The sequence below is a fragment of the Bidens hawaiensis genome, unplaced genomic scaffold (assembly GCF_021521415.1).
Source record: "Bidens hawaiensis isolate Kalapana, Puna unplaced genomic scaffold, B.hawaiensis_p1.1 tig00047558_1, whole genome shotgun sequence".
Taxonomy (NCBI): domain Eukaryota; kingdom Viridiplantae; phylum Streptophyta; class Magnoliopsida; order Asterales; family Asteraceae; genus Bidens; species Bidens hawaiensis.
In genome coordinates this window covers 61,599-73,400 of record NW_027498507.1, presented here as the reverse complement: position 1 = coordinate 73,400, position 11,802 = coordinate 61,599, and the positions used below count along the sequence as shown (strand labels likewise).

Below are 11,802 nucleotides of genomic sequence, written 5' to 3'. Positions count from 1 at the left end.
TAAATTTCTACAGTGCTAAAACACACATTATACAAAACTTTTTATTTTTTCTTGTATATCCACTAGTGACTAATGTTGTAGTTGGCCTTTTAGTTCAATGACATATGGTAATGTGTCAAGACTTGAGATCTTAAGCCATGCCTGGATTGTCAAAATCAATATCGACAATTAACATCACGTATTATGAAGACTTATTCAGGTGTTGGGTACAGAAGTGTGCAAATAAATCGATTAGCCGAACCAACCTGAAAATCTAACCGAAGCCGAACTGGTTTGAAACGCATTATGTAGAAACCGAGTTGGAACCGACTGAAACTATAGGTTTGGAATCGGTTTGAAACTTTCTCCACCAAAACTAGTTCCAAGCTTGTTAATCGAAACGAAACCGATCAAAACCCATACCGAAACCGATCGTAACATGGTAAAAAAACCGGTTTCAACCCAAACTGTTCATAAACCGGTTTTGATTTTTGTTAACCAAACCGAATCAGTTTCAATTCAACCCGGATTTAAGTTTTAAGCCAGTTTATACACCTATAATTGGGTAGTTCTTTTTTTTTTAGTGAAAAATCCACCCATGATAAACGTGTATAAAATACTAGAGAAAAGGAAAGAAGTCAAAAGGGAAATAGAAGACAATCTCTCAAGATATAATAATAATAATAATAATAATAATAATAATAATAATAACAACGAACTTTAGCCCAAACTCCTGTCGATCAAACTGAGGTTCCACAAACCAAGATCCAATTTTTCAAGAAAATGGGAATTGAAAGACCAGATAACAATAATAATATTATTGCCCGTGGTCGATTAGCTGTTGTATCAGCTCATCTTTCCGCCTGTATCGAGCCCAATTCTTTTACTACTCCGGTTCTTGAATCATCACCGGTTTCTGCTCAGGTTTTGGTATCACCACCACCGTCTAATTTGAAGGGTTCGTTGACGATCGTCGATGAAAGAACCGGGAAGAAGTATCAAGTTCCGGTTAATGATCAAGGTACCGTCAGAGCTACTGACTTTAAGAAGGTAATTGAAGTTTTGTATTGTTTGTTTTGATTAATTGGGGTTATTAGTTGTGAAGTGTAATTGGGGTTTATTGTAGGGGTGTGCACGGTTCGGTTTGGATTGGTTTTTGTGCAAATTTCGAAACTTTGGTTTCTGTTTTTTCGGTTTTTGCCATTTGAGTTTGAAGTTTTGGGCCGAACATAAATTTTTGGCCCAAAATAGTGAATTTGGGGCTAAAACTTTTTGTTAGTTGGTAAGTAATTGATTATCGTACATTTGGGCCAGTGATGCAAACGAGCCGAGCTACTTGAGATCGGGTTGATAAAAAGCTCGAAATGAGCCGAGCTTTTTATGGAAGCTCTATTAGCCTCGTTGAGCGTTAACGAGCCTTGTGTATTTTTAGATTTTATCTCTTTTAAACTTTTATGTATTAATTTCACAGTGCACAACTGACCTCAAGCTGAGCTTGGCTCGTTTAAGGCGTACTACACGAGCTAGAGCTGAGCTTAGGCTCCTTTAATGTTTTTCTCCAGATGTATAAAAATAATTAAAAATGTATATAAATTAATTAATGAATAATAAACAAGCCAAGCTTGAGGTTGAAAAATCAACTCAAGGACCGAGCTCAAGCTCGAGCTTTCGTAAGTCAGAATGACCCAAACTCAAGCCTAGTCGAGCTCGGATCGGCTCGTTTACACCCCTATAATTATCTGGGCTAAAATATTTGATTTTAAATTATTATAAATGAACTAAATTACAAATTAAAAAGTGAATCCATAAATTCGGTTCGGTTCTTTCAGTTTATATTACATGCAAAACCAAAACCACTTACAGTTTTTACAAAAACATAAAACCAAACCATTGTTTTTTTTTTTTGTTTTTTTTCCCCGGTTTTGGATTGTTTTTTTTGGTTTCATGCACACCACTTTATGATGTATCTGATAAAATTGATGAGGGAATTTTGATGCGGTTGGATGTTTATGATTGGTATCGGAATGGAATTTACATGCAAACACACTAACCGTATCAATTTGGGATATGGATTTGATGGTTAATAAGAGTTAACCTTCTTTGTTACAGATAACAACTGGAAACAATGATAAAGGTTTGAAGCTTTATGACCCGGGCTACCTCAACACAGCTCCTGTTCGTTCATCGATCTGTTACATTGATGGTGATGAAGGGATACTTAGATACCGAGGCTACCCAATTGAAGAGCTGGCAGAAAGTAGTTCATTCTTAGATGTAGCCTACCTTTTAAGTAAGCCTTTGAAACTTAAAACAATATGAACTACTCAATAAATATAATATTCTAGAATATTATGAAATAAAGTTTTTTTATTTTTTTTTCAGTGTATGGGAATTTGCCATCTCAGAGCCAATTAGCAGACTGGGAGTTTGCTGTATCACAACATTCAGCGGTTCCACAGGGAATTTTGGTAACATCATTTTTCCTTGTGTAAATAAATATATTTAGTTTACAGTAAGTAAATTATCTTTGTATTTAAAAAGCATTCACTTGTTGGGCAGGATATTATACACGCAATGCCTCACGATGCTCATCCGATGGGTGTTCTGGTTAGTGCAATGAGTGCGCTTTCTGTATTCCATCCTGACGCAAACCCTGCTCTTAGAGTAAGCTCTCTGCAAAATCGCTTCATCTGTTTAATGCCGTTTTATCAATGCAAAACGATTGATATCGACACGGTTCTAAAGTTCGTCACCAAATTTACAGAACCGTCAATTTGCCATCTCCACAAGTTATCGTTATTTGTTGAGAAATGCTAAATCTGACCTTGTTGATACAGGTCCAGGATCTGTACAAGTCTAAGCCAATACGAGACAAGCAAATAGTGCGCATACTTGGCAAGGTTTGAACATTAAACTCTTTCTGTCCGCTTATTGTAAAGAATAAGTGCTTTGACTATTATTACTAATACAATATTATCATAATTATGATATAAAGTATGGTTTTTTATGGTTGACCACTTCAGTTATATCCTTTCCTTCACATTTATCCATGGGCGAAGTATAGTTGGGGCCCGGGGTGGCCCCGGCCCCCCTGTTTTTTTACGCAGTAGTGTAAATTTACCCGTTTTTGGGCGAAATTTTTTATACGTAGTGTAAGTTTAGCCTTTTTCGGCCGAAAATTTGAGCCCGGCCCCCCTCGTTTGTGAAATTTTATATACATTTTGAGCTGCCCCCCCCCCCCCCCGGTTGCTTCAGTCCAAGCTTCGCCACTGCATTTATCTCGTATATTCTTCAAATATCAAAATATTGTGTTTAACTGTTTATGATACAGGCACCAACAATCGCAGCAGCAGCTTATCTAAGGATGGCAGGGAGGCCACCTGTTCTTCCTTCCAACAAGCTTTCTTACTCGGAGAATTTTTTATACATGCTAGATTCATTGTATGTTACCTTTACATGTTCTTAATGATCAACAAAGGGGTTCACTTAATATTTATCATGCAATCTTTCAATATTGTAATATGCAATCTATATATTTGCAGAGGTGATAAGTCATATAAACCAAATCCAAGACTTGCTCGAGTACTCGATATTCTATTTATTTTACATGCGGAACACGAGATGAACTGTTCCACAGCAGCAGCAAGACATCTTGCATCAAGGTAACCAATTTATATTATTAATTTTATTACTGTTGAAACGCTATGTTATTGCAACTAATAATTAGAGATGGTGTGCAGTGGTGTTGATGTATACACTGCTCTTGCTGGAGCAGTTGGAGCACTATACGGGCCGCTCCATGGTGGGGCCAACGAGGTATGCTAATACTGAGTACAGCTGGCAAAGTGGGCCAAAATTGTCTATTTTTTTATAATGTTTATATCATCATCATCATCATCGTACTCAGTATATCCCACCAATAGCAAAACTATGGTAGGGTCTGAGGAGGGTAAGATGTAGACAGCCTTATCTCTACCCCATAGGGATAGAGAGGCTGCTTCCGATGAGACCCCCGGCTCGATAGTAGTTTTGCATCAAGCCTTAGACATAAGGCACATAGCACTCAATCATCGGGACACCGGATGATTGGTGCATGTACCATTGCCTTTCGGCTATCAACACCACCACATGATGCCTGATTAACCTTCCGCCACTTTTAACGTTATTTTCACGAGATTAGTAAAATAACGTTAAAATTTGTGCAATTTTACTTTTGCCCACCCGAGGGTTCACACATATATACATTATATGCGCGCACCGCAAGCAGGGCGTTTTATAATGTTTCTATCTGTGTGTTATAGGCGGTCTTGAAGATGTTGAATGAGATTGGAAGTGTTGATAATATCCCAGAGTTCATTGAAGGTGTGAAAAACAGGTCAGTTCTTTTTGTCTTATTTAGTTGCTGATGTGTGTGAATTAAATGATTCCTGATCGTGTACGGTTTGTTTCAGGAAACGGAAGATGTCGGGTTTTGGGCACCGTGTGTACAAAAATTATGATCCAAGAGCAAAGGTTATTAAGAAGTTGGCAGAAGAGGTTTTCTCGATTGTTGGCAGGGACCCGCTCATTGAGGTATTTCAAAGTTTATAAAATTTAGAGTAAATTATACAAAGCATCCTTTAAACTAAGGTTATTATAAAGAAGGCCCTTTATTTGAAAGTTGTCACGCTTTCAGTAGTTTCAACTAATTGATGTTAGTTTTTTAAAATTGACCATTTTGCCCTAACAGTTATAGGGCAAAATGTGCAATTTTCACTATTGTTTTCTTTTTTATTCTTATTACTTTTATTTATAATTTAATTAATAATTTTACTAACTAATCAACTTATTTATTTCATAAAATATGATTTTTAAATTGAAAATATATTTTATGATTTTATTTATTTTTAAAAATAAAAGAAAAAAAATTGAAAAAGATTTTTTTTTTAAATTACACAATTTCTCATTTAACTGTAAGGGCAAAATTGTCATTTTAAATAAATTAACAGAAAAATTAAGACCAGTTAATGAAAAGGACTGAAAGCGTGACAACTTTTCAAATAAGTGCCTTTTTTGTAATTACTCTAGTTTAAGGACAGAATGTGCAATTTTATGTATACTTAAAAGGACGATTTGGGTAACTTGGTATAAAATTTATATTGTCTAGTTTTTGTAATTTAAAATATTAGTCGACTAACATGGCGGTGATAGGTGGCTGTTGCTTTGGAGCAAGCTGCATTATCAGATGAGTTCTTTGTTAAACGAAGGTTGTACCCGAATGTTGATTTCTATTCTGGACTTATTTACAGGTATTCTTCTTTTTTTTTTTAATAAATTTCATCAATTTCTGCTTGCAAAAAAATATATATTAATTTATGATTGTAGACTGATATGCAAAGTTTTTAAAACAGGGCAATGGGTTTTCCAACCGAATTCTTTCCTGTATTGTTTGCCATACCTCGAATGGCTGGCTATTTGTCACATTGGCGAGAGTCACTTGATGATCCCGACACAAAGATCATGAGGCCCGCACAGGTATGTTTCCTTAAACTTTGAGGTGGCAATTTGACCCATTAACCTTTGAAAAGCGTCTATTTTGGTTGCGTTCTCAAACGGGTCAAATCAAATACACTAGCTAAATATGATACTGCCTAAAAGGGTCTAAAAAAGGTACAAAAGAAACATTTATTACAATATAACCCGTTTTGACACATGTATAATCATATTTCAGTTTTGAATTAGGAGTGCAAACGAGCTGAACTAAGCCCGAGCTTGACTAGGCTCGAGCTCGAGCTTGAGCTTGGCTTGTGAGTCTGTTTTTCAAGCTCGAACTCAGCTCGGTCTTGGCTTCTTTATTATTTATTAATTTAATGACAGAATTACAAATTTTGTCCTTTAAAAAAAGCCAAAAACCGGTTCGTGTCCTTTTCTAAGTTTCCTTGCAGGCGGTGTCCTTTAAACTTTTTTTTTCTACACGTTATGTCCTTTACGCTAACTGGGTTAGAAAAACTCAGTTAAATGCCCTCACGTGAGACGCATGTGAGGGCATTTTTGTCTTTTTGCCTACCCTTCTTCTTCTTCTTCTTCTTCAGATATGAACACCTCTAAATAAACCCAGATTCCGGTCAAACTCGCCAAGGGATCACCACCGCCACCATAGCTCCGCCACCAGCCACCGCCGGAGAACCCATAAACCCAGATTCCGGTCAAACTCGCCGGAGAAGACACAAACCCATCTCCGGAGAAGACACAAACCCAGATTCCACTCTTTATCCCCATCTCTTTCTCTCATCTCTCTTTCTCTCATCCCCATCTCTTCCAGATCCAACATCAGGGCAGCCACAAAACCACAAAACCTAATTAACCTACAACAACAATTCAACATAATCGAAGCAGCCACTTGCACACCATACCACCAAACAACCATAATAACACCATCGCACTTAATATCTAAAATTAGTGTTCTAAATAGCTTATTAGGTATGAAATTAGGGTTTCCGACGGACAACAACCACATCGCCGTTAAGATCTAAAATAAGGGTTTCCGGCGGAACACTAATCGAGGTCTTGGTACACTTACCGTCCCTTTATTCATTTGGTCACTAGTCCGATTGGACTTCTAATCATCGTCTAATGCTTCAATCACCACCAATCGCTACAAAGGGAGCTTCTTTTGGTCGCCGGAAACGAGAAGGCTTGTACCCTCTACTGTCGTCGCAAACAAGCAACCTCGTGATGCCCAAACCATGTTAGTATACACCGGTTTTGTGGCTGCCCTGATGGTGGTGGTGTTAGTAACGGTGGCAGGTGGAGGTCATGGTGGCTAGGAGAGAGAGAGATGAGAGAAAGAGATGGGGATAAAGAGTGGAGGTCATGGGAATACCGTAATTGTTACCGGATCTGTGTGTTAATAGATACAGAAGAAGAAGAAGAAGAAGAAGAAGAAGAAGGGTAGGCAAAAAGACAAAAATGCCCTCACATGCGTCTCACGTGAGGGCATTTAACTGAGTTTTTCTAACCCAGTTAGCGTAAAGGACATAACGTGTAGAAAAAAAAAGTTTAAAGGACACCGCCTGCAAGGAAAGGACACGAACCGTAATTTGGCTTTTTTTAAAGGACAAAATTTGTAATTGGGTCTAATTTAATTTATATACATTTTCTAATTGTTTTTACATATATTTATTTATAGTTTTTTATATAAATATATATTGTTATTTGTTATTGTAATTTTATATATAACAAATATCATTATATAAAAAAATATATTTAATACACTGAATAAAAGTTACATAAGTAATAGGCTCGTTTAGGCTCGCGAGCCAGCTCGAGTTCGATAAGTGAAGCTCGGCTCGTTTATTAATCAAGCTTATTTTTAGGCTCAATCTTGCTTACGATGGGCTTGATTCGATCTTTTAACAAGCCGATCTCGAGTTGCTCATGAGCTGGCTCTGCTCGTTTGCACCCCTAGTTTTGATAAAACTTCTCTCAACATGGTATAACATTTTGGTGGGATATGATCAGGTATACACGGGTGTATGGATGAGGCATTACATTCCTTCCCACGAGCGTATGACATCGACCGAAGTTGCAGTGGATAAACTAGGACAAGTGTCGGTCTCCAATGCCACAAAGCGGCGGTTATCTGGCTCTGGGGTTTGACTGGGCTATGTTCGATCGTTGAATAAGGAACCTTGAAAACGGGGACTATAATCATGTTATAACAATTCATCTGTTTGATTATTGTGTAATGCTAGTGATAATATGTATTATCAAATTCATGGTGAACATTGTCTTGGTATATCAGTTACGGTGACGGTTGCATATATAAATTATAATATATAGTTGTTCTTATATTTAAAAAAAAAAAAACTTTACAATTTCTGAATTAAATGAAGTCCATGCTTAATTGTATGTGCGGTGCGCTTATCAGTATTATCATTGGGCCGGTTGTACCATTAGTTGTGACGGTTTTCCAGTAACCAATTACATAGATTCTGGGGGGTTTTCGTAACACATATGGCGCGCCTTGAAAGACTTTATAACAACAATTATACATAGTAAATCCCACAAATAGCTAGCTATTAATATGGTCCGGAGAGGGTGGAATATAGGCAAGCATTATCTCTGTCTCTAAAGAGATAGAAGCTGTTTCTAGAGAGACCCTCGGCTCCAAGACACAACAGACAAAAATCTTAAACTAAAGATACATATACAAAAAGCTACCAAACAGGAAGACAATCAAACCTAAAGTCCACATAAAGTATAGGAAAATCTAAAGACTTCAATAGCAGAAATACTTTTGCATGATGATATGTAGGACAGCTTAAGCTGTATCCATGCTCATTAATTTTGTCAAATATTCAACCTTAGTTACCACTTTATTTATATTTTGATTCACTCAATTAAGAACTGATGCACATATATAACTACAAAATTACATAATTGGTGCATACCATGTAATATCTTCGCTTGAAAGGCCAACTAGCCACTATTCATACCAAATCGTTTATGAAAGATTGTATACCTTTTGATTGACCTTTGGACATTCTTGATGTAGCCAAAGGTTTAGCATATCTTCATGAAGATGGAACGTGCATAAGTTCTTTCCGAAACTCAATCAAACCGGTGCATGCCAATATGCCATGTAATTGGAAAAAAAAAAAAGATGTAGCCTATCTTCAAAATGCACTAAGAACTGAATACTGACGCACGTTCCATATAACTGAAAAACTTAATCACATAATTGATCCATACCATTATTCATACCAAAGTGATTATGAAAGAAAACACATAAACAAAAGAAAGAAACATTAGGAAGGTGCATAAAGTCATCCAAAAGAACTTCATGGTTATTCACCTAGGACCAGACAGGGGAGAAGCCAACACTGGTGTCAGATCTCTCTCATGTTCAACAGCTTTGTTTTGAAGTCTAGGATCTGTAAAGTTATAATCCAAGTTTGATTCAACATTCATAACTCCTTCTAACACCTTAACCACTACCGACATTGAAGGCCTTCTTGTAAAATTAGTTTGCAAACACCATGAAGCCACTTTCATCATCTCCACAACTTCTTGACCGTGTGTCTGCATGTCTTCACTATACTTGTCGACAATATCTAGCAACGCCTCTTGTTCCCAACATTTTTGAAAGATACCGAGTAAATGCCAACTTTCTTCAGGCTGCGATCTATCAAAATTCTTCCTTCCACACAAGATCTCTAAGAGAACGACCCCAAAGCTGTATACATCTACTTTTTCAGTTATAACTGAACTTAACCATTCGGGAGCCATGTATCCCGGGGTTCCTCTCATTCTAGTCATCACTTGGCTTTGATTTCTGTCGATGAGTTTAGACAACCCGAAATCAGATACTTTGGCATTAAAATATTTGTCAAGGAGTATGTTTTGAGGTTTAATATCTAAGTGAATGATCTTTTGTGTACATTCTTCATGAAGATATGCTAAACCTTTGGCTATATCAAGAATGATCTTCTTTCTGCATTGCCATTCAAGTATTTGCTCCCGAACTCCATGGTAGATCCACTTATCTAATGACCCGTTGCCCATGAAAGCATATACAAGAAATCTTTGTGATTTCCATGCACAAAACCCCATAAGTTTAACCAGATTCACATGGTGAATACTTCCAATGGACTCAACCTCAGCTAGGAATGATTTGTTAGCATGCCCGAGACCATCAAGACATTTTACTGCAATCTTTGAGTCATCTGCAAGTGTTCCTTCGAAAACTGATCCGAATCCCCCTTGACCAAGCTTTTTTCTAAAATTATCTGTGGCGGCTTTCAGTTCTTCATAGGTATACCGAGTGGGCATTCCTAGTACTGCATCTATAAATTCTTCCTCCATTTGTGTGTCAGATCTTAGCTTGCGAATTTTGAAAGTAATAAAACCTACAACCACAAGCAGAACAAAGATAGATACAATAATGGAAGTTATAACCACTGCAACATGCTGACTTTTTTCTTTTTGTAGTTGGGGCGTATACGGAGGAGTTGAATTTACATTTTGAACTTTTATGAAAGTTGAAGCATTGATACGAGGTGCATCTAGTTCAACGACACGGATCATTGAAATAGGGTCCGAAGGTAAGTAACATCTCCCATGTGAAGGATCTAAATATGGGTGAAACACTGCGGCTTTGCACGAGCAATTGTTGAGACATGCATGTTTGCAATTCTCCATACTCACATTCTCTCTGTCTGCGGGAGAATGGTTGTAAATGGAGACGTTGTTAAGTGGAATAAAAACATTATCTTGGGTGGCATTACATGTGAGAGGATTAATTGCAGAGCAACCTTGGTTGAGTTGGCCATCATCCACTGGTTTAAAATAATCTATCTCAGGAGAGTTTGATACTGGGCAGCGACACTGTTGATTACTCGAGCATATAGCATTTCTCCCACAAGTGAAAGGATAAGTACACTCTCCATACTGTCCATCGGTAAGTAGATTATCAGCCACCTCAGACCATAAATCTTTCCATTCAAACACTTTCAAATGCCCATTAGGCATAAACTTCATATATTGAGCCGATGATGCTTCAGGTATAGGGATTTCATAGTTAGGAAGTTCTGGATCATCTACAAGAAAGAAAAATGACAAGGCCCCATTCATGAACCAAACATATGTACTTTCTTCGCTTGCGTGGATGCACATGTGTTGGTAATACACTTGAGGTGGGTTTGATCCAACATAAGCAACCAAACTTTCATTAGTTACTTGAAGAGCAAACAAGCCTTTTTGAGCCATCCAATTGGTTGACGAAACACTAGGTATCAGTTGCTGTCCTTGATACAGTCTTTGCCCCATTACTAAACAGTCTGTTGGGTAATCAAAAGACTGCCAAACCACAGAGCTATTGACATCAAACAACACTAGGTTTCCTTCATCTGTTAAGTTCATACCAACAACAGCTTTCCCGGTTGTGTTGGTTGTCCAGACTGTGCTTCCATTGACATCCTTAAAAACCAACTCTCCAGTTTCAGTGAAATTAAGTATTGCGCCAATACTAACGGGAGAGTCTCGGTTTGCTGACCAAACGACTTGAGGGTACCCCATACCAGATGCAATAATATCGCCAGTGTAGTCAGTTTCTACTAAGTACACAGCAAAGAGGTAAGACGTGCAGTTTCCATCGCAGTAGAAACCACAGGCGAACTTGATCCCCGATGTCCCTCTAAGGAGGATGGGTCGGATGCTTATGCCCGGATCACTGAAATGAATGAACTGACCAGTGTTATTCCATGTGGTGGAAAGATTTGCGGTAGGGTAGTCGTAGGGCGGCTGAGCAGTGGTTGGGTAGCAATTTAAGAAGAGAAATAAGGCAATACAATAACAGATCCTGCATTGTGCCATCATATATAATTAATTAACGAACATGCAAAGAGCCTGTAATATTGAAGATATAAATGACTCATTTTAAATATGAGATCTACGCCCTGCTTGCGGTGCGCTCATATAATGTATATATGTGTGAACCCTCGGGTGAGCAAAAGTGAAATTGCACTAATTTTGACGTTATTTTACTAATCTCGTGAAAATAACGTTAAAAGTGGCGTAAGGTTAATCAGGCATCATGTGGTGGCGTTGATAGCCGAAAGACACGGGTACATGCACCGATCAGCCGGTTTCCCGATGATTGAGTGTTGTGTGTTATGTCCAAGGCTTGATGCAAAACTACTATCGAGCCGGGGGTCTCACCGGAAGCAGCCTCTCTATCCCTATGGGGTAGAGGTAAGGCTGTCTACATCTTACCCTCCTCAGACCCTACCATAGCTTTGCTATTGGTGGGATATACTGAGTACTGTAACACCCCGACCAAAG

The 11,802-nt window shown here is 37.9% G+C and overlaps 2 protein-coding genes across 2 annotated transcripts; one reads left to right on the top strand and one right to left on the bottom strand.

Moving 5' to 3' along the window:
• The first annotated feature begins 710 nt into the window (after window positions 1-710).
• On the top strand, window positions 711-7,793 carry LOC143597087 (citrate synthase, glyoxysomal-like). The gene is made up of 13 exons (XM_077075685.1): window positions 711-1,029; window positions 2,089-2,269; window positions 2,362-2,447; window positions 2,539-2,643; window positions 2,817-2,879; window positions 3,311-3,420; window positions 3,522-3,641; window positions 3,720-3,795; window positions 4,281-4,354; window positions 4,431-4,551; window positions 5,170-5,267; window positions 5,370-5,493; window positions 7,480-7,793. Exons 1-13 carry the CDS (start codon window positions 763-765, stop codon window positions 7,615-7,617), a joined length of 1,563 nt encoding a protein of 520 aa, XP_076931800.1. The 5' UTR covers window positions 711-762; the 3' UTR covers window positions 7,618-7,793.
• An 861-nt stretch (window positions 7,794-8,654) lies between these two features.
• On the bottom strand, window positions 8,655-11,337 carry LOC143597086 (G-type lectin S-receptor-like serine/threonine-protein kinase SD2-5). The gene has a single exon (XM_077075684.1). It carries the CDS (start codon window positions 11,335-11,337, stop codon window positions 8,812-8,814), a length of 2,526 nt encoding a protein of 841 aa, XP_076931799.1. The 3' UTR covers window positions 8,655-8,811.
• Window positions 11,338-11,802: the final 465 nt, after the last annotated feature.

Bases quoted from the DNA above. Each gene is read 5' to 3' on its own strand.
- LOC143597087 (XM_077075685.1), top strand. From the start codon at position 763: ATGGGAATTGAAAGACCAGATAACAATAATAATATTATTGCCCGTGGT. The intron at 2,880-3,310 runs GTTTGAACATTA...TTTATGATACAG, and splicing joins TAGTGCGCATACTTGGCAAG to GCACCAACAATCGCAGCAGC. The intron at 5,494-7,479 runs GTATGTTTCCTT...GGATATGATCAG, and splicing joins AGATCATGAGGCCCGCACAG to GTATACACGGGTGTATGGAT.
- LOC143597086 (XM_077075684.1), bottom strand. From the start codon at position 11,337: ATGATGGCACAATGCAGGATCTGTTATTGTATTGCCTTATTTCTCTTC.